Here is a 22,827-nt window from a genome sequence, read left to right as displayed (position 1 = left end):
GATTACCTTGGCTCCCACAGTTAAGGCGAAACACGACCAATTAATTGTCTAATTCCCCGCTTCCACCCAAAGTCCAAGGATTGATTCATCACACCCTTAAGCGTGATGAGAAGTGCTGCCCATACCAAGTGGTTTTTGTGCAACTCTCCCCTGCTTTCTTGATAAACCACTACTCTCCTCAGTAGCCCTTAGCAAAAATTATTCACCAAGGTTGTGGTAAGGTAAAGGGACCCCTGACCATTAAGTCCAGTCGTGAACAACTCTGGGGTTGTGGCACTCATCTCGCTTTACTGGCCAAGGGAGCTGGTGTTTGTCCACAAACAGCTTCCGGCTCATGTGGCCAGCATGACAAAGCCACTTCTGGCGAACCAGAGCAGCACATGGAAACGCCGTTTACCTTCCCGCTGGAGTGGTACCTATTTATCTGCTTGCACTTTGAGTGCTTTCGAACTACTAGGTTGGCAGGAGCGGGGACCGAGCAACGGGAGCTCACCCCGTCGCGGGGATTCGAACCGCCGACCACCTGATCGGCAAGCCCTAGGCTCTGTGGTTTAGACCACAGTGCCACCTGCGTCCATGGTTGTGGTACCATACATCATTTCTTGGCTGCTCTGTTGCAAACCCTTTAAGCTCTTGCTGCCATGCCGCACCAACTCACCTGGGTCACTGGAAGCCCCACAACCCATGGCTGTCTTGAGTGCTCCACTTCCAACCTGACTCTTGGTCCAATTCCTGCTGGCACTGCTGTTTTTATAGTGCTATTTTTTGAGCTGTTTATGATATCTGAAGCTGAGCTTATGAAGGCTTTAAGGATTATTGTTACAGAGAATAGATCTTACCACCAGGAAGGATGATCCGTATAGTTCTCATTAAATTAATGCAAGTTTTATCTTAATTTGTTTGAGTTCTTGTTTGAGTTCTTGAGTTGCGTTTGCAGTTCACTTTAAAACATTTCAGTACAAAGCAAATTTTAGGACCTAGGAGCACCAATGATTCAGTTATATAGTGGCAAAAAGTAGCAAGCTTTGTTCCATAGATTTCTAGGAACATGTAAGAGAAAGGGCACTGAAAGTAATGTAACCTACAGTATTTTAATCTGTCTGAGCAGGGCTGAGTGTTCTGTTGCTTGCCAGTAGAAAGCTGGAATAGAGTAGAGCTTGCTGTTAGAGTATGTTATATTTGGGTCTCTGTGTGTACTGACTTTTTGGAGGGGGGTAGTTCTACAGCAAATTCACCCAGAAATGAACCCATTTCTGAGACTTGTATAAATTATGCAAACTAAGCAAATTAGTATGTTCTCATTTTGCAGAATTGTGGTTGAGGCATGTCCTTGCCAACAGGAAATCTTTAGCTTCCACTCATATACCGTATTTTTCGCTCTATAAGACGTACCAGACCACAAAATGCACCTAGTTTTTGGGGGAGGAAAACAAGAAAAAAATATTCTGAATCTCAGAAGCCAGAACAGCAAGAGGGATCGCTGCGCAGTGAAAGCAGCAATCCCTCTTGCTGTTCTGGCTTCTGGGATAGCTGTGCAGCCTGCATTCGCTCCATAAGATGCACATAAGATGAGTCTTATAGAGCAAAAAATACGGTAATTCTAGGAACTTCTTTAAAATGAAAACTCAGATCCTTTGGAAATGGAGCTCTTTACTCATCGAATTGCAGCAGATGTACAGCACTGGTTATAATAGTTTATAAAGCCAGTGTCTCTATTTGAGCCTGTTTTTGACGCCTCAGTCAGAAAAAATGCCCTTCTTGTACTACGTATGCTTTTTCCTAACAGTGCTCAGCTTTAAAACATGACATGAGGGGTAATAAACCATCCCTTGGTTATCCTAATAGGTCCATAGATTTAGTTATCATACCTTACAGTTACTGATAAGCTCCATGAATTTGTATGATAATTTTAAAAAGCCACCTGTTAGTAGCCATATCTTGTGGCAGTGAGTTCCATCAGTTGTTTTATGTGAAGTTTACAGCTGTCCTGAGCCTAATGCCAATCAAACATTTCAAAAGCCAAAGCTTCAAAATTTATAAGGATGGGAGAAAAGTGTGTGTACCTATCTTATCTGCAAAGTGTTTGTAAGCCTCTGTCATGCCTCCATGTTTCTGTTTTTTCTATTCATTTTTAAACATTGGGATTGTTTCATGTTGGAGTGTTCGGTACAGTTGGAGAATAGCTTTAATGCTATTGTCAACTTCAGCTTTGGGAAGTAAAGGTAAGCTCTCGAGTTGAAGGACTGTGTGCACATTTTCCTGGGGAAGCATTCCTTAATAATGCCAGCTAGTCATGCTCAGTTTGGTTTATTAATGTTGAACCATAATCAACAGAATAATCAGCATTATGTTTGTACAAGAAAGCTCTGCTTTGCCAAGTTCCTTGAAGCCCTGTGGAAGTATACCATGGAAGAATAACCTTGCCGCTTGCATGTTCCTAAATGGCATGACAGAAACACATGCTATGTCCTTCAGAGGTGGCGAAGACTGTCCCTTTCACAACTTTTTTAATGAGGATTTTCTTTTGATGATGTCCTGCTTTCTAGACTATTCCTTCTGCTAAGTCTAAAGAGTGTGGAGGGCACAGATCTCTTGCCCATTAACCAACTTTCCCAAATAACAGGAGGAAAACATGATTTGGACAATTAGAAGAAGAAGAGTTTGGATTTGATATCCCGTTTTATCACTACCCGAAGGAGTCTCAAAGCGGCTAACATTCTCCTTTCCCTTCCTCCCCCACAACAAACACTCTGTGAGGTGAGTGGGGCTGAGAGACTTCAGAGAAGTGTGACTGGCCCAAAGTCACCCAGCAGCTGCATGTGGAGGAGCGGAGACGCAAACCCGGTTCACCAGATTACGAGTCTACCGCTCTTAACCACTACACCACACTGGCTCAAGTCCTAATGCTTGTCTCTCTTTGCTGGTGCTACCCACGGATCAACAATCACCTTCATCACATTCTAGTGAGAGAAGCAATTCTGAGTCATGTCACGAGTCTATAGCCCATCTTTCTCTATGTGACATCCTCATGTACAATTCCCACTGTCTAGTAGTGCATAGGCTGGTTGAGGCTGATAGAAGTTGTAGTCCAAAACTTCTGAGGGGCACAGGATTGCTGGAAACTGTGTTACATGATGCTTTACAAAGAGGAATAAGGAAAGGAAAAAATCCAGGTCCCTACCCCAGTGAGCTTACAATATAAATGTCAACACTGGAGGAATGATGAAAAGACAAGGGCACCTAGGGATATGAACAAACATGGTTAAATGGGCAAGTTTTAATCCTTTAAAGACTAATTTTGGACTAAGCACCATTGGAAACAGCTGGACTTTCTTTTGATTGGCATTCATTGGTCTGTTCTGCAGAGCTTCATTTTTCCCTTGGAGATGTGGACTTAAGAGGCTAAGCAATATGCTGTATGGAAAAATGTGCACTTTGGGGGAAGGAATTGAAGGAAAAGAAGTAGAGAACTATGCAGGTGATCCAAGGGGAGTATCCCAGAAATGGCACCAAAACCGAGCAGATCCATTGCAGTTTCTGAGCAACTTGATGGTGGTGGAAATGCCAGCGAATATTGGAAGCAGAGAGATAATGGTGAATATAAGGCAGAGAGGAGTGAGCCCAGTTTGTGAAGCTTGGATTGCTTTTAACAGGAAAGACCAGGCAGTTGTGCTGGATGTGGAAGGGCACGGGACTTTGTAAAATTTGAGGAGGGGCATCACAGACTTCCCAGTATGGAGAGATGAATTCTCAATGGATGCTCAGTTTGGTTAAGAGGTGAAAAGACTGAGATCGGACAAGGGAGGAGGTGTGGCCAGAGCTTTATTGAAGGGATGGAGAAAAATGGCAGCGTTTCTGTTTTTGCAACGTATTGTGAGAAGTGTCTGAATAAGGATTTGGTGGCAGATGGAATATTGACTGTGTAAAAAGGGACCTGTCTTTATGGCACCACCATCTTGGAAGCAGCCTAAAGTTTGTCTTTAAAATGTATATGCTGTCTGTTGAGACAGCAAGGTGCATTTGACAGATCTGTCCGTTTCTGAAGTGCATCCTATTTTTGAAATAAGGCAGAGGGGAAGTGACAGGCATCAAGTAAAAATTACACAATATGATTCCATAAAGGCTCGCAGTTTGGTTTTATAATTGAAGGCTGTGGCACTAGCATGGGGAACGTGGGCCCTCCCTAGATGATACTGGGCCCCAGCTCCTCCACCCCTGACCATTGGCAATGACTCGGGCTGGTGGGATTTGGAGTCCAACAACAACAAACACCCCAGGTTCCCCACCTCTGCTGTACCGTTCCCCACTCTGCTGTACCGGAGTGAACCCCAGTGAACTCAATGAGACTAACATCTAAATAGACGTGCATAGGACTGTGCTGCAAATCGTGCAATTTAATTCCGGGTTCCAATATGTCGAAGGAAAGAAGTCAACTTGAACATTCCAGAATCCTTAAGGTCAGTCCAGGCCTGAAAGGTGGGACAGAACCAACTTTAGAAATAAATAAATAACCGTCTTGTAACAAATGGGGGAAGCCAGCACAAACACCCACAACGTTATGCCCCGTGTTTTTTCTTTCCAGAGTAGGAAGTCCCTTTAAATACTCCAGCTGCTGGACTCAGTGAGGTTTATGCCACCTTCTTCGTCTCTGCTTTGTCACAAACTGAATTGTAGAATTCTAGGATGAGCTTTGCAGATTTCTTGGGTCTCTCGAATGCTATGAAGTGTCCACATTTATCCAGCATATGCACTTGGGAGATGGGAATTCCTGTTGCCAAAACTTCTGCGCCGGACGAATCGAAGACCTGAACAACAAAGAATGAATATATATTTCTCCCCCGGTGTCTGCATGGCACTGGGAGGAAATCTCTCACCTGTGACTATTGATAGCATCCCTAACCTTTGGTGAGTTGTGGTATAAATCTATATTGACTATTACCATCATCACCATCATCATCAGTAGTCAGTCACAACTGAATCCAACAAATCTCCCCTCCCTCTCATCCTCTCATCCTCCTGTGGACCCCTGCCCCCAAATTTGCTCTAAAAGGGTTGGGGGAACAACCAAGATCAAATTAGTGGGGTGGTGGACATCGGAGGGAGAGAGGAAGTCCTGCTCCATTCAGAGAGGTTTCGCCTTGCACAGTAACTTTGCAACTGCTAAGTGGTACTTAGTGACAAGCTGAATCCCAATTCTGCTTGTAGAGTCGCTCTACTGACCAACTGATTAAGCTTATTTGCACAAGCATCTCAGATTGACTTTCATATAATAGTAAAATTCACAATGCAACAAAGAAAATACAGAATCATTAAAAAATGCTCATTGCACAGTTATTGTAATATTATTCACCTTACTCTGAGAACTTCATCCCATTTTGTATTCACTTTCCTAAATTTGAACTCCAGTGTGATTTAGTATGTCATCCCTTCAGTGGGAATTTATGTTCCCCAGCGCATACATATTACCTGTTTTCTTAGGACAGGGCAGGTGTTGGAATTGTGGTGCCTTAAATCTCAGATTATAAACAAATATTGATTGGACTGACATGGTAGTTTGTTGGTTGGCATGTGCCTATTTGTATCTGTTTTAACGATTGCTGCACTTGTTTTTCCTGCCTTAGATGTCCAGCTTAATAAAGGCCATGAACCAAGTTCTTTGTTTTGAGCTAACCTAGGCCATGGTCTGAGAGCATGTGATGCAGCCACCTTGCTAAAGCAAATCCAGGTCTGGGTCTGGTCAGTGTCTGGAGGAGAGACTGTCTAGGAAGCCCATGCATGCTGCTATGATTTCCATTATGAAAGGTGGGAACATAAATGTGCCAAATTTAAATAAACGAACCATTCAGAACAGCAACAACCTCGGGAAATGAAAAGCCACTGAAACAGCTCACTTTTTTTTGCCTCGCTCCCTAGGAACACAAGCATGCGCACGCACAACTTACCTTGTCACTCCGTCCCCAAATGATCTGTGTAGGTGCCTTAATCTTGCTCATATTGTCGTGAAGGCTGTATCTGGACTTAGAACTGGAGACGTCTAAGAAACCTTTACCAACAAAGAAGCAGAGTTAGGGCTGTTTCTGTCATGCGCAGAGGGGGAACTAGATATGCCGAGGGGATCCCTAATCACAGTCTTCTGCAGCTTTTAAAAATAACTGTTACCTGCTTGTGTTAATTTGATCAGGGGCTGTGTCACAGAGGAAGGACCTTTAGCTGACTTCCCAGCTGTTTTCCTAATCTCCCCCATCCCCACCTGCAGTTTGCTTTTTTGGGGAAAACATGCAGCTGCAATTTACTGTATTGTCCTGAATATAAGCCGCACCCCGAATATAAGTCATCTTTAAAATCAAGGGGGGGGGGAGGAAATGACAATATCTGAGGAGGAGCGGGGGCCAAGAGGGGCCAAGGAGGCAGCGCCTTCACTCCGGTGGCAGTGGGCAGCAGCACTTCCAGAGGGTCAGCACCACCATGCCCCCCCCACAGGACAGGCGGGGAGAGGCGGCAGCTGGCGGGACTCACGTGCCCCTTGGGTTAAAGCCAGGCAGCACCTCGGGCTAGCACCAGTCCCAGCACACCGGCTGCATCTCCTGTTCCTCCTCCTAGTAGACCTTCTCTCTCTTTCTCATCTGTGCTCCTCCCTTCCTTCCTCCTCCTTGCCACCTTCTGTCTCCCTCTCAGGGACTCCCGCACTGTACCACCATCTTGGGAGCGGGCCCAGCTGAAATCAGGCCACATCCAGGCACAAGCCCACTCCAAGCCAATTTTTGTAAGGTTGCAAATATAAGCCGCACTTTTAACTTTTCACGGTCAGAATTTGGAAAAAAAGAGGTGTGGCTTATATTTGGGGCAGTACGGTAAAAACAAATATTTGTTCAACTTCTATCCCACCCTTTCGAAGGCGTGCAAAGGGTGAATAATAGCAACCCTTCTGCAACCAGGGACGTCTCACTCATTTATCTACTTGGGCCCTCACTGCAAAACTTGAGATATGTCTCATAACAGATATCATAGCTAGTAGCCATTGATGGCCATATCTAGGTAGTGCTGGTAGAGTCCCCAGTCTGAAACCTTGGAGAGCCACTGCCAGTCAGTATAACTAAGTGGACCCAATGGTCTGACGCAATATGACATCTTTCTATGCTCCAGTGATAGCTTGAATCCATAACTTCCCCTTTCTCTGATGCATGAGCACCTCTCAAGAATATTTAGCAAGCCACTTTCTGCTTCTTCAGAAAACTGGAATGTGTGAATGCAACAGACTTATGCAGGTATGTTTGTCCGCTGCCGAGTGCGCTCCTGATTCTCAGCTGGCTTAACTCCATGTAATGTGTGAAGCAACATAGAATGACTCCACAACTGGTTTCTCTACTTACATGTTATGAAAAACATCTTATGTGGTCTCCGATCATCGAGATAACCCTTCAGCAGCTAAGCATGGAAAACAAGAAGGTCTGAGTCAAAGATGACAACATCAGAAGGCTGTGAGGTTTGAGTCAGGGAACGATATGTTCCTTTCTTAAGGCAGCTGGTGGTGGTGATACATTGGTTTCTCTGGCTATGTATTTCATAGACCGGATGGAAACTTGGTATATCAACATTTAAAAAGAATTATAAGGCATATCAATATGCGAAGCACAATCTGTTGCCTTTTTTTTTTTACAGCGTGTGAAGAAATTAATAAAGCATTGCTATGAAAATGAGGCTAACGAAAGTAAATTCACCTCAGAACTGTTCCACTTTTATGAGTTTATAGGAATTATCAGCTGTGAATTGGCAAAATGGCTGTTAGAGTAGAGAAGCTGTGGTGGTAGTTGCTCATTCCGGTATTTACACATTCATTCTTGGCCTGCTGCTGCCAGACCATAATGATGAGGATGATAACAATTATTTATTTATACCCCACCCATCTGGCTGGGTTTCCCCAGCCACTCTGGGTGGCTTCCAACAAAAGATTAAAAATACATTAAAGTATCACTCATTAAAAACTTCCCTAAAAAGGGCTGCCTTCAGATGTCTTCTAAACGTCAGATAGTTGTTTATTTCTTTGACATCTGATGGGAGGGTGTTCCACAGGGTGGGCGCCACTATCAAGAAGGCCCTCTGCCTGGTTTTCTGTAACCTCACTTCTCGCAGTGAGGGAGCCGCCAGTGTTACGAAAAAGGAGCAATGCAGCAGCGAGAAGGCCCTCGGAGCTGGACCTCAGTGTCCAGGCTGAACAGTGGGGGTGGAGATGCTCCTTCAGGTATACTGGGCCAAGGCCGTTTAGGGCTTTAAGGGTCAGCACCAACACTTTGAATTGTACTCGGAAATGTACTGGGAGCCAATGTAGGTCTTTCAAGACCGGTGTTATGTGGTCTAGGTAGCCGCTCCCAGTCACCAGTCTAGCTGCCGCATTCATTAATCAATGGTGTAGTTATGTATTTTTGGGCTCTGGTTATCACGGTCTAATGGATTGGTGGTGTTTAGATGCTAACATGCATTACCTCACTTCAAAATAGGGATGAGGCAGCCTCGCTGGCTTTGGGGGCCCAGCTCCTATCATATTTACCAGTTGCAGGTGAAAGGCAGCCTGGTATTACCTACAGGGAACTTGCACTCTCTTGCCAAAGACCCATCCGGACCAGCATCCCCTACTCACAGTGGCCACCCAGTTATCTTTTGAGAAGCCCACAAGCCAGGACCTCAGTGCAACAGCGCTCTCCCCTTCTGTGGTTTCCAGCAACTGGCATCCACAGGCCATTGTGACTGGTAGCTGTGGATATCCTCTTCCAGAAATTCATCCAGTCCTTTTTAGAAGCCATCCAAGTTGGGAGCCATATCTACCTATACTGTGGGAGCTAATTCCATAGTTTTCAGATTTCAGCCTGTGCCTTTCCTGCTTAAGCAGTTTTGAGGAGTGGGGATAGGATGTTGGCATAGGTAGGAGACATCACTGCAGAGGATTGGGCATTCTTTGGGAGTACAGCTTCCCTCACCTGTGTGTTTATAATGTTGGGGCGATGCAAGCAGATTTTGAACAAGTGTTTGCCCTGCTTGTCAGTCACTGGAATGAGAGTAGTATCCTCAGGGTTCTTGGCCTGAATCAGCTCTTTTAAGCGCATGAAGAATTCGTTTTCTGTTGGATACTTCAGACCTAGGAGTTGGGAGACAATGCAGAATGTCCAGACAAACCAAAGCAATTCGTGACACAACTCCAGTTTCAACAGATAAGATGGCAGCGGAATTTAAAGGATCAACAAGTCAAAGCAACTTCAAAAGCACCAGCTGGGGAGAATGTTCCATAAGAAGGTCGCCATTACCATGGGCTCCAGCTCCACATTGGCCAAAAGATTCATGCATTGCAGAAGGTTGGACTAGATGACCCCTGGAATCACCTCCAACCCTGCGATGCTATGACTTAGTTCTGAGTTTCCAGGAATAATCACCCGTGTCATTTTGGAAGGGCGACTGGAGAAGGAGATCTGAAGAATTTTGGTACTCACCTGCCGGGCTAAGGAGGGACAAGGAGAAAATCTCAGATGGGTACTGAGCAGCATAAACGCCGGCAACCATTCCTCCCATAGACATGCCGACCAGGTGAAATGGCTTTTTGCTCAGGCCAATGGCCTCAACAAACTGAAATAATAAAAATATTATTATTAAATTATTACTTCTTATTTTTATGCCGTGCAGGTAAAGAGAAATCGTGTTACATATATTTAGGCAGTTTTATGACCCCATTGTAGCAACTAAGCCAGGCAGGGTGTTTTCCAGAGAATACGGTGATCTATTTTAGCCAGGCCTCTCCTAGAGTGATGGGCCACAACCTGCAAGCCAGGGTTCAACTCCCAACTTGGTTTCTTCTAAGCAGCCCATTGGCCCCAGTTGAAGTGATCACACAGTCAGCCATGATGACGATTCCCACATTCCACCAATCAGTAAAGGTCTTCTCTGGGAACCACTCGCCTGCCAGCTTTCAAGATAGAATGGGTCTCTGTTGGGTAAATGGAGGCCTTACCTGGTGTATCCGTTTAGTCTGAGCTGCAGCTGTGTAGCTTTCCCCCAGCAGGCGAGTGGTTTCTCCATGACCGGGCATGTCAAGGCAGATCAAGTGGAGGTTACGAGGAAAGAGCTGTGGAAAGACGACGTTCTTCATACAAAACCAAGGAATCAAAACAAGCATAGAATCATAAAGGTAAAGGTAAAGGGACCCCTGACCATTAGGTCCAGTCGTGACCAACTCTGAGGTTGCGGCGCTCATCTCGCTTTATTGGCCGAGGGAGCCGACGTGCAGCTTCCGGGTCATGTGGCCAGCATGACTAAGCCGCTTCTGGAGAACCAGAGCAGCGCACGGAAACGCCGTTTACCTTCCCGCTGGAGAGGTACCTATTTATCTACTTGCACTGTGATGTGCTTTCGAACTGCTAGGTTGGCAGGAGCAGGGACCGAGCAACAGGAGCTCACCCTGTTGCGGGGATTCAAACCGCCGACCTTCTGATCGGCAAGTCCTAGGCTCTGTGGTTTAACCCACAACAGCACCACCTGCATCCCTCATAGAATCATAGAGGATCATAAAATTGTAGCTGGAAGGGCCCACAAGGGCTATCTAGTCCAGCACTCTGCAATGCAGGAATCTTTTGCCGAGTGTGTAAGTGTTTCATGCTCTACCAACTGCATAACTGGACCTCTTCATTGCTGAAGGGTGGTGTGGTTAAGGTGGCATATTTTTTTAGCAGGCTGGTCTCATGTGTACAGACTGGGAGCATATGAACCATCAGCTCTTGCTGGAACCATCAACAGCCCAAGAGAGCTGTTAGGATAGCCGCTTTCCCCACCTTGCCTGTGGTTGCTTAAGAAAGACCTGTGTGACCTGAGGGAAGGCAGAAGTGAGGGAGGCCCAGGCTTCGGAGCTTATGCCATCAGCTTCTGGAGACACCATCAGTCAGCCTGAGAAGTCTCTGTTGCTCTATATTTTATTTCTTTTGTTTGTTTTGGTATTTTAAGATTTTAAGCAACCTTGGGCGCCTGGGCAGAAAGGCAGTAAAAAAAAAAGAAGGTAAAGGACCCCTGACAGTTAAGTCCAGTCGCAGACAACTCTGGGGTTGCGGTGCTCATCTCGCTTTACAGGCTAAGGGAGCCGGCGTTTGTCCACAGACAGTTTTTCTGGGTCATGGGGCCAGCATGACTAAGCTGCTTCTGGCGAAACCAGAGCAGTGCACAGAACCACCATTTACCTTCCCGCTGGACCGGTACCTATTTATCTACTTGTAGAGAGGTTTAACAAAGGCCTCAGCTGCACGATACATTGAAAGTATAATACCACTTTAAACTGTCATGGCTTCCCCCAGAGAATCCTGGGAGCTGTAGTTTGTTAAGTCTGTTAGGGGAGCCTTAACTACATTTCCCAGGATTCATTGGGGGAAGCCATGACTGTTAACATGGTATGGGAGTTCTTTGCATGTAGGTTGTGGATGGAGCTGCTTTGTTCCTTTATTTAACAGAATTTGTATACTGCTTAATTGTGAAAAAGCCTCTAACGGTTTTCATAATATATATATATATAAATTGTTGCCAATCAAAGCCAGAGTTAAAAACAAGCTAACCTTAAAAAGCACCATAATCAAAATAAGCAACAGTTTAAACTATATATGGTCAAGTAAAATTACATATTAAAATACAGCTTTACATATCTGAGTAGACTTGCCTAAACAAAATATGATTTGCATACAAAACAATATAGCAAGGGAAGGAAGGAAGGAAAGGTGAGATACAAATTTAATAAATAAATATAGTCAAGGGACAGAGAGTTCCAGAGTGTTATTGTCGCCACGCTAAATGATTGATTCCTTACAAGTGCAGAATGAGCATTTTTGTGGCACTTACAAAGGTGCCAGTTGTCCAGTCTGAAGCAGCTCCCTGGGCAAATATCGGGCATTGTACAAATAACAAAATGGGAACCTACTTGGATTGTATTTAACCATATGTTTTTGTCGAGAGAGAACCCATGTAGCATCAGCATGGATGGCCGAGGTCCAGGCTGCCCCCGCGTGAAGTAACTGAATCGGTAGCCATCACAATCCACGTGCTCCACTTTCACACCCCTTCTATGACGTTTGAACCTAAAATTATAGAGAAAAGCAAGATGAGGCAAGAGTGATTTTGCACTTCCAGTTGACATCAGGGTGGCAGAGTTTCTGCTGCTCACCAGCTTTGCTTTGGCCTGCTGTCTAACCCATATTGTGGCCAACCCTCTCTGTTTCCAGGGCTCTGAAGGCTCTTCAGCCATCAGGATTGATTACAATGGTACCTTGGGTTACAAACACCTCGGGTTACAGACTCCGCTAACCCAGAAGTAGTACCGTGGGTTAAGAACTTTACCTCAGGATGAGAACAGAAATCATGCGCCGGTGGCGCTGTGGCAGCAGGAGGCCCCATTAGCTAAAGTGGTACCTCAAGTTAAGAAGAGTTTCAGGTTAAGAACAGACCTCCAGAACAAATTAAGTTCGTAACCAGAGGTACCACTGCATATTAAGATCTATTTGGTTTATTAGAAATAATCAGCTATTATTACATAACAGCTGAGTGTCCAAGGCCCCATTTGCACTATACATTTAAAGCAGGATGATACCACTTTCAAGCAGCTATAAAGGTAAAGGTAAAGGGACCCCTGACCATTAGGTCTAGCCGTGGCCGACTCTAGGGTTGCTGCGCTCTTTTCGCTTTATTGGTCAAGGGAGCCGGCATTCAGCTTCCGGGTCATGTGGCCAGCATGACTAAGCCGCTTCCGGCGAACCAGGGCAGTGCACGGAAACGCCATTTACCTTCCCGCTGGAGCGGTACCTATTTATCTACTTGCACTTTGACGTGCTTTCGAACTGCTAGGTTGGCAGGAGCAGGGACCGAGCAATGGGAGCTCACCCCGTCACGGGGATTTGAACCGCTGACCTTCTGATTGGCAAGTACTAGGTTCTGTGGTTTAACCCACAGCGCCACCCGTGTCCCTTCAGGCAGCTATGGCTTTCCCCAAAGAATCCTGGGAGCTGTAATCTGTTATGGGTGCTGAGAGTTGTCAAGAGGCTCCTATGACCCTCACAGAGTCCCTCTTCCTAGGGAATTCTGGGAATTGTAGCTGAGAGATGAACAGAGGTCTCCCAACAGTCCTTGGCACCCTTAACAAACTAAAGTTTCCAGGATTATTAATTTTTTTGGGTGGGATGTATGCTGTACTCTAAAGCTCTACCATCTCCCGTCAGGGCTGCTGGTCTACCAGCTAAATGGACCAAATGATCCAAGTCAGCAGGCTCTCTGTGTTCCTTTCTGAAGCCATTGGGAGCGGTCCTTTGAAGTTTCAGTGTATTGAGCCATCATAACTACCAGAGAAAACAACCTGTACGATCCTGAGGAACAGCTGCCAGTTACCCTCCCACAGCAGAGAGTTGCAATCCTGAGGTTACTGATGGTTTGATAGCCTAGGGAAAGACACAGTTCCTAGCCTGACTTCTCTGTGTGTCCAAATTTGACTCTCTTTGCCCTTTTTTGGTACACCTGCTTCCCGTTCAAAAAAACATACATTGGATTTAGGTTGTGAGCACACTGTTCCTTTAAAGCATACTCAAAACATACCTCCGCTCAAAGAATTCTGGGTGCTGTAGTTTACCTGCCACACAGTTGCCATTGCCAGCAACCTTTAAGAAACTACAGTACCCAGAATTCTTTGAAGGAAAGACTGTGCTTCGGATGTGCTTTAAAAGTATAGCCTTAGACTCCTTAAAGGGGTCATTTATTGCCATCCTGTTTGTTTATGGCTCTTCTGTGCTAGTGTTGTTTGGCAAGCTGTTGCTTCCTTGTTTTTGTTTCTTTTTTTATCTTCTCCTCTCATAGATTCATGTACAGTGGTTCCTTGGTTCTCGAACTTAATCCATCCCGGAAGTCCGTTCAACTCCTGAAACCGTTTGAAAACCAAGGCGTGGCCTCCGATTGGCTGCAGGTGCTTCCTGCACTCAAGCAGAAGTCGCATTTGATGTTTGGCTGCCAAAAAACGTTCGCAAACCAGAACACTTACTCCCAGGTTTGCAGCGTTTGGGAGCCAATTTGTTTGGCAACTAAGCCAGCCCTCCATCAGGATCAGATTTAGGGACTCTCTTCCTGCCTCTGATGCTTGTTTGGGTTGATGGGAGTTGTAGTTTAACAACAGCTGGAAAGCCAAAACTTACCCACACCTGCTCTAAATACAGTGGTGCCTCGCAAGACGAAATTAATCCGTTCCGCGAGTCTCTTCGTCTAGTGGTTTTTTCGTCTTGCGAAGCATGGCTATTAGCGGCTTAGCGGCTTAGTGGCTATTAGCGGCTTAGCGGCTTTAAGAAAAAGGAAAAAAACTCGCAAGAACATGCAAGACGTTTTGTCTTGCGAAGCAAGCCCATAGGGAAATTCGTCTTGCGGAACGACTCAAAAAACGGAAAACTCTTTCGTCTAGTGAGTTTTTCGTCTTGCGGGGCACCACTGTACTAGAGTCAGACCTAGTACAGGGTGTTGTAAACAGGTGACCCTCTGGATGTTGTTGGACTATAATTCCCATCATCCCTGACCATTGCTCATGAAGGCTGGAACTGATGGGAGCTGAAGTCTGAGAACAGCGGAGGACCACAGATTCTCCCTCGCTGTCCTATTGCAGCTGTTAGCTTCCTGGCTTCTGAACTTGCACCAAACAGATACTGCTTCCTGGTTAGGACACTGCATAGTTGACCACGGATGGAAGTCACTTCATGTATCAGATGTTGGTGGACTCCCAACACTCATCACACTTGAACATTCCTGCTGAGACTGATGGGAGCTGGGGTCCAACAACATCTGGAGGGCCACAGATTCCCCACCACTGCTGTATATAACCTGAGCTATGCACTCACCACATCATGATCCTGAATATTAGTGAAGGCAACGCATGGTACCGCACAAAAAGGGTTGATAGGATAGTCATAGGGATGCGAAAAATCGTCTTAATCACGGTGAGATCCATGTCTGCTAGTTAAGGTGGTTCTTTGCGGTCTGCGCATAATAAACCAATCAGACAATCAAAGAAAAGAATAAAGACAGTTAATAGGATGTCAATCCTAATGCCTGCAGTTCTGCTAGAATTTCATTTCCCAGAAGAGCAGATAAAGAAATCTTAGGATTTGTTGAGAGACCTGTTTCTTTTGACATTTGGGGATATATTTTGAAGTAGGGTAATAATTTTTCTTTGTGCATTTATTGGAAAGAAAATTGTTTTCAGGTTATGACCAGATGCTATATTATTCCAAAGGTACATTTGAGGTTAGTTTTTAGGAATGTCAGAAGAGAAGAGGAAATAATCTTCACATGTGATGGACATGCGGTGTGGTTAATGCATCCATAAAGAAAACAACCAGTATAACATTAGTGTTAGACGTGGACCACTATAATACCAGAAGCTGGTTTCTTATATAGAGGCTGCTTCATTTGGTCAAATGTGACACTGCCCCATCAACCTCAACCAGCCCCCACCTGCTTGACTAAGATCTTACAACCAGTCCAGAGGAGAGCACTGGCTGCCAGCTTCCTCTGCCATAATATCAGGGCTGCCCCTTGTGGAACTCAGCAGGGAGGGTGATGGGGACAAATCTCTCATGTTGTTGGCATCTGTCTGTCTTGGGAGTTGTTCCACCAACAAGCCTGGTGCCTGAAGCCAGCTCCCTGTAGAGCAGGTCCTTGGGGATCCTGACATCTTCCATTCTGTGGACATGACCAAGCCAGCCTAGATTTTGCTGAGACAGATGTGTGAACATGCTGGGAATGTGGGCTAGGGGGAGCACATCTTTGTTTGAGATGCTGTCCTGCCATGTGATGCTCCAGATCCTCCTGACACAGTGTATGTGGAAGCTGTTGAGGCATTGCTCCTGGTGGTTGTAAGTTGCCCACCTCTCACTTCCATAAAGCAGCGTGCTCAACACACAAGCCTGGGAGGACTTCGTCTTGGTGTGTTTCATCAACAAGGCAATTGGAAGAAAATATACTTAAAGTTAATACAAATGGAGCTGGGTAGCCTAGCTGTGTGATCCATGCTCTACTTAGATAGACTACCATGTACTCTTAAGTGGGGCTTACCCTTGAAGACGGTCCAGAAGCTCCAGCTAGGGCAGAATGTGATGAGGCAAGGAGGGACTGTATAACACTTGTCCTGAGAGAGCTGAATTGGCTGCCTATTTGCTACTGGGCCCAGTTCAAGGTGTTAATACCCAAATACTTGAAGAAGTGTCTCTCCCCATATCTGCCAACCCAAGCCGTACATTCTGCAATGAAGAACTGATGAGTTGTCCCATCAAAAAGTGTGGCTTATTGTATGGTGCCTCAGGAGAGAGGCTTTTCTATGGCAGCTACATTCCCTCATGGGCAGCCTCTTGGAGGGGTCAGATACCATGGGTGGGCAGGATCAGAGGCAAATAGTAGGCAGAGCAACAGGTGTGTAATTCATTGTGCAGTAGGCTACATTCCAGCTATACAAAAACCAAAAGTTTCTACACTTGCCCCACACTCCATCAAGGCAAGACAGAGATATTATTGAATACAAATACACATTCCATGCATGGAAAACACTCAGGGAAGGTCAATGAGGGCCACTGGGCCCATCACCTCCTGGCAAATAGAAGGGGAAGAAATGGAGGCAGTGAGAGATTTTACTTTCTTGCGCTCCATGATCACTGCAGATGGTAACAGCAGTCACGAAATTAAAAGACGCCTGCTTCTTGGGAGAAAAGCAATGACAAACCTAGACAGCATCTGAAAAAGCAGAGACATCACCTTGCCGACAAAGGTCCGTAAATTACAGAGTTTCACCACAATGGGCAGCGCGATAATCATGTACATGTTGGTGGAAGATGAACTGCAGCAGAACAGGAACAGGGTTGCATGTGACAGACACAGAGTGGGAATGGAAAAACCATGTCTTCTTTCATTGCTACCTACCTGTGCTCTATTCTCATCAACCCTCTTCTGCCCGGATTCAGCTTGTCCTCCTTGTGATTCACCCCAAAAGCCTGATTAGGACTAAGACAAGGGCGTCTGGAGGTGTTGGTGAATTGCAACCCAATTGTGTGTTATGAGTGTGATGTTGATGCACCTGGCTCCAAACCTCTGGAGAGCTCGCCACAAGATCTTGAAACAGATCTTGAAAGATGCAGTAGTGCTCTGAGTGAAACTGTTCTGGGCAGCTCCTGAACCAAGGGAAATAATTTCTCTCATCATCACCTCCCAGGCAGAAGTAAACCCATTTGAACCTCCGGCAGATTAGAAGCAACTCTTCCCATGATTATTCTGGCGGCTTATCCTGGGGACTACAAACCCCAGTGCAGACTGTGTGGGGTGCAGCAGGTGTGTGTGTGGGGGGGGTAAAACCTAGATGTCCTTGAACTACAATTCCCACCATTTCTGACCGCTGGTGGTTGTTGTTGTTGTTTTTTAAAAAATGTTTCTTTTTAACCAGGCCTTTGATTGATTTGATTGACATCCTATGCCCTTTAAAAATGTGGGGTTTTTTTGAGGGGGGAGTTATTGGGTTGTTGTTTTTATTTTGATTATGTATTTTGTGGTTTTATATTCTGATTTTATTCTGTGAACCACCCTGAAACTTGCAGGTATAGTGCGGTATATAAATTCAATAAATAAATGAATGAATAAAAATAGGTTTATAGGTACTAGAATTTAATTAAGACTTGAGGTGTTGAAAGCTAGTCTCTCCTCACACCCGGTGTGAGGTGATAGCTAGACCTATGTGTGTATTTGACCTGCATATTAGACATGTCTAAACCCCCTGAGATTAGCACATGTTACAGGCTGAATAAGCCAAGCGGGTGCTAATTTACTCTTGACTAAGTTCCACGGAGGTGGTAGCCTGTGGGGTAATGAGCCATTTAGCCCAACAGTGCATCAAAGGAACTCGCCACAGAGAGCAAAGAGGTGGGGCCCTTTTGACTCCAGAGATAAAGCCATGAGTTTTGGGCTTGCGGGGAGAAGTTAAGCAACAAAGCTGGGAAGCAGCATGCTGGAGAGAGAGCGAGAGAGAGATGAAGAGCAACGTTTGAGAACAATGGTAGCTATGGAAGAAGCCACAACCTCTTGGGGTATGAATGCTGTGGAACATTCCTACGTAGGCTCAGGTTGTATATATGTGTAAATAAACCATAGATCATAAAGACACCACAGTCTCTGCTGTGCTTCATTTCAAAAAAAGAAAACAAAGGCCTTAGGTAAGTGCCTGTCATGGACCGGTTGGATGCAGAGGAATGGTGAGAGGAACCAGATGGGGAAACACCAAGGAAAGAAGGATCAGAACCCGGGGAGTGGTGGTGGGACAGCGATGAGGGAGAAGAGGGAGCAGACTGGGAGAAGGATGTGTCGGAAGCTGAAGAGGTAACGGGGCTTAGTGAGCTGGGAGGGTCTTTGGCAGAGAGAAAACCAGAAGCAGAAGCAGGAGAGGAAGAAGGCCAAGAGGCAAAGATGAGTCGGGTTGGTGAAAAGGCATGGGTGTCTCCCCTTTTTGCTGCAACAAACTCCCCTCCCCATTGTCTCCCAGAACCAGAAGAGGGCTAAAACAGGTGGAGCACTGACACTCTCCACACAGGCACAGTCTCCGATTGCTTGGAAGCCCTGGAGAGGAGGGGGCTTAAACGGCTACGAGGAAGCAGGGACTTTCCATCTCAGCAACTGATCCATTGGGCGAGTCCTACTGGGATGAACTGCTGTGCTCATTACGCCACCAAGCTTGTGCAGATCGTGTTATTGCTAATAAAGAGTTAACTCCAGCTTGCACAGTCCGATTTACTGCCTGCTCAGTCCAGGCAGCGCCTGGAACTCCTTGCTGTGGAGATTGGAAGTGGCGTGTAACAATATGTATGCAGTTGGACTCTTCTGAAGGTTTATCCATAAGGAAATAGTTGACTTTATAAGGCAAAGGTCCTGCCCATTTGCTCAGCTGAATAGATTCCCCCTCCCCCCAAATGTTTAATCAGAATCTGCTTTTTGTAACTTGAAGTCATTGGTTCAAGTCCTACTCTCCAGAGCAGAAGAAATCAAGCATGCTCCCTCCTCCATGTGACAGCCCTTAAGATATTTGAAGTTGGCTATCATATCTCCTCTCAGTCTCCTCTTTTCCAGGCTAAACATACCCAGCTCCTTCAACCATTCCTCATAAGGCTTGGTTTCCAGACCCTTGATCATCTTGGTTGCCCTCCTCTGCACATGTTCCAGCTTGTCAACATCCTTCTTAAATTGTGGTGCCCAGAATTGGACACAGCATTCTAGGTGTGGTCTGACCAAGGCAGAATAGAGCAAGACTATGGCTTCCCTTGATCTGGACACTAGACTTCTGTTGATGTAGCCTAGAATAGCATTAGCTTTTTTTGCTGCTGCATCACACTGTTGACTCATGTTAAGCTTGAGATCTAATTTTAATTTGCACAGTTATTTATTTATTATTGTTTTAACCCCCCCCTTTCCTCCAAGATGCTCAAGGCAGCATACACGGTTTGCCTTCTCCCCTTTTTATCCTCACAAAAACCCTCTGAGGTAGGCTGGGCTGAGAGGCAGTGACTGGTCCATGGCCACCCGGTGAACTTCATGGCTGAGTGGAGACTAGACCCTTGCTCTCCTAGGTCCAGTGCTCTAACCCTACACTACACTGGCTCTTCATCATACATTTTTCGTTGATTCAGTTACCTTGCAACTCTGCAGTTCTGTGATTTCAGCACTGAGCACCTGATCACTCAGGCTTCTAAGGTGTTTATTATAACGATTTAATTTGATCTTCACAAGTGACTTTTAGCCCTCTTTGTTCTTTATTCTGTTCTCTTTCGTTGCCTTTGCTGATGCTTTTAGAATTGCTTTTTTGTTTTGTTTTGCTGATGGGTTAATAATAATAATAATAATAATAATAATAATTCATTTTGAATCCCTGCCCTGGTATTGGTACCAATGAAGAGTTGGCTATCAATCTTTTAAGTATTAGTAAAGAATTTTTTAAAAAAACTTTTAAATTTTTTATACTGCCTGTCATCTGTAGATCTCAGCATGGTTCAAAACACAAAATTACAACATTAATATAATATAATATAATATAATATAATATAATATAATATAATATAATATAATATAATATAAATCTGATTATAATATATATGATATAATATAAAACTCCCATCAAAGGGAAAATGATGGTATCACTGACTGGCAAACATGACAAAGAATAACAAGTTCTTCTTATGTATGCTAGCATTCCTCCTTCTGTATACCGCTCTGTGTTTAGCAGAATGCCAAAAGGGTAAGAGGAATGTGTGGCATACATCAAAGCACTGTGTGCAATAGATTGTTTAGATCAGGCATAGGCAAACTCCGGCCCCCCAGATGTTTGGGACTACAATTCCCATCATCTGACGACTGGCCCTGTTAGCTAGGGATGATGGGAATTGTAGGGAATTTGCCCATACCTGGTTTAGACGTTGCTCAGCCTGCCATTCTCCATGCACACATTTGAGTTTCCTGCGCACATATACACAGCAATTTGCAAACTTGTCAAATTCCCTGTTTCTTCCATGGAGCCTTACCTGGGACGGGGAGTTGTGCACAGGTGTCCACTCTCGCTTTTCACTGCTGCCTCATTTGTTGGTATCTGCATCTTCCAGCTGGGTGGAGGAGTCTTTTAAGGACGTCCTTCCTCCCACATCTAAAGCCTCCTGGACACCGAAGGAGCATTCTGCAGCTGGGTTCATCACAATTCCCCACCCAACACACATACACACAAACACACTGCCGCCTTGAAATCACCAGAGGTTCTGTGATGAAACACTTCAGGGCCCATGACTGCTACTTCTCTGGAACCTTTGGGCTTGTTCCTCTCTAACTTGGCAGCCTCCTGCTGTAATTAGGTGCCCAGCCTCATTGCATGAAGATGGTTAAAGGTGGCTGGCTGCTCTGGAGGCAAAGGAGACTCAGGTGAATGAAGGTTGTGGCTCTCCCCCCTTGCCAATCAGGGAATCCCTAGAGAAAAGAGCAATAGCAAGGAGGAACCTGGAGGCCAAGTCCTAGAAGGAAGGGCTGAAGGTGCCCGGAGAAACAACAATTAAGAGGCAACGAGATAGCCATCTTCAACTATTTGAAGGGCTGTCCCATATACAGTGGAGCTAATGTGTGCTTCTGTTGTTCCAGGTCAGGGGTGAACTGGAAGTAGGCTGCATCGGTAATATGTTACACAAGAAACTGCCTTCTGCTGAATGGGATCATGGGTCCATCGAGTTCAGTATCGTCAACACTCAGCCAGAAGTCTCTTCCATCCATACCCGGAGATAGTGAGGAACGAACCTGGTGCTTGGACCTGGTTGGTAGATCTTGGGCTTCTAGGTAGGCCAATCAGTGTTGGCCGGTGCCCTTTGGGGCTGGTGGGGTGGAAGGCAGGGGACCCAACAGTATGTGCCTGAGCCTGAGTCAATGGCAAGCAGAGCCAACTCATTCTGGTTCCTTCCCCATCATCGAAGTAGAAGTCAGGAGGAGGACAACACTGAGACTAAGGACAGGGCAGCTGATGGGCACTGCCACACCTTGGTCTAGGTGCAAGTAAGCAGGCATTTTCTGGAACAATATGTGAATTAGAACACAGAGAGGGTTGTAGCCAATATTTGCCCTACTCTTGAGTAGACTCATTCGAGGCAATGGACATTTATTAGTGTTGTTGTTACCGTATTTTTTGCTCTATAAGACACACCAGACCACAAGACACACCTAATTTTGGGAGGAGGAAAACAAGAAAAAAAATATTCTGAATCCCAGAACAGCAAGAGGGATCTGGCTTCTGGCATAGTTGCATGCAGCCTCTCCCAGGCAGCGGGATGAAGGCTCCCCCAAGAGCTGCGCTCCCTTTAAAGAGCACGCGGAGCGTGTGTTAGGGGCTTCTCCCCAAGGAGGGAGAAGAGCAGAGCCTCTCGCCTGCATTTGCTCCATAAGACGCACACACATTTCCCCTTACTTTTTAGAAGGGGAAAAATGCGTCTTATAGAGCAAAAAATACGGTGTTTAAATTTGTATACCGCCCTTCATCCAAAGATCATGGGGCAGTTCACAACATAAAAATGCAAAATCAAAAACACAAAATGCATAATACAGTGGTACCTTGGGTTAAGAACTTAATTCGTGCTGGAGGTCCGTTCTTAACCTGAAACTGTTCTTAACCCGAGGTACCACTTTAGCTAATCGGGCCTCTCACTGCCGCTGCTGCGTGATTTCTGTTCTCACCCTGAAGCAAAGTTCTTAACCCGAGGTACCATTTCTGGGTTAGCGGAGTCTGTAACCTGAAGCATCTGTAACCTGAGGTACCACTGTAAAACAAAAGCCAAACAAATGAATAGCAGCCCCCTCCCCCAACTACATTTAAAAGGGAATAGAATGTTAATCAGCCAAATGGTCAAAGAGAAATGTTTTTGCCCGGTGCCTAATGTAATGAAATGTAAATGTAATGAAGGAGCCAGATGAGACTCCCTGGGGAAATCCTTCCGGGACCAATTCAGGTTCAATATTTTAATGGGTCTACCCTGACCCAGGCAATCCTTCAAAATTTTGCTTCTATGAATTTGCAGTGCCATTCTCCAGCCAGGTAATGTGAGAACAAATGCATGCGCAGAAAGGTGGGTATATTAGTGAAAACAGCATGTGGAAATTGCATTATATTAGGGGAAATTGTTTTGCCAAATGCCTATATTCAGCAGCTTTATATACAAAACAAGGAGACATTTGCACTAAAATGCTGAGTAATTTTCATGACAATTCTTTAAATGCACATATTTATTTATTTATTTA

The 22,827-nt window shown here is 45.3% G+C and overlaps 1 protein-coding gene across 1 annotated transcript; it reads right to left on the bottom strand.

Moving 5' to 3' along the window:
• Positions 1-3,805: 3,805 nt before the first annotated feature.
• LOC309337108 (monoacylglycerol lipase ABHD6-like) lies at positions 3,806-21,004 on the bottom strand. Its single transcript, XM_081853792.1, has 9 exons — positions 20,586-21,004; positions 14,880-15,018; positions 11,939-12,095; positions 9,995-10,108; positions 9,480-9,612; positions 8,973-9,130; positions 7,371-7,425; positions 5,943-6,043; positions 3,806-4,805 (listed from the first exon to the last, which is right to left on the bottom strand). Exons 2-9 carry the CDS (start codon positions 14,987-14,989, stop codon positions 4,629-4,631), a joined length of 1,005 nt encoding a protein of 334 aa, XP_081709918.1. The 5' UTR covers positions 14,990-15,018; positions 20,586-21,004; the 3' UTR covers positions 3,806-4,628.
• Between the last annotated feature and the right edge of the window lie 1,823 nt (positions 21,005-22,827).

This window comes from Podarcis erhardii (assembly GCF_964252035.2).
Source record: "Podarcis erhardii genome assembly, chromosome: 2".
In the NCBI taxonomy this organism is placed as follows: Eukaryota; Metazoa; Chordata; class Lepidosauria; order Squamata; family Lacertidae; genus Podarcis; species Podarcis erhardii.
This window is presented reverse-complemented; position numbering and strand designations above follow the sequence as displayed.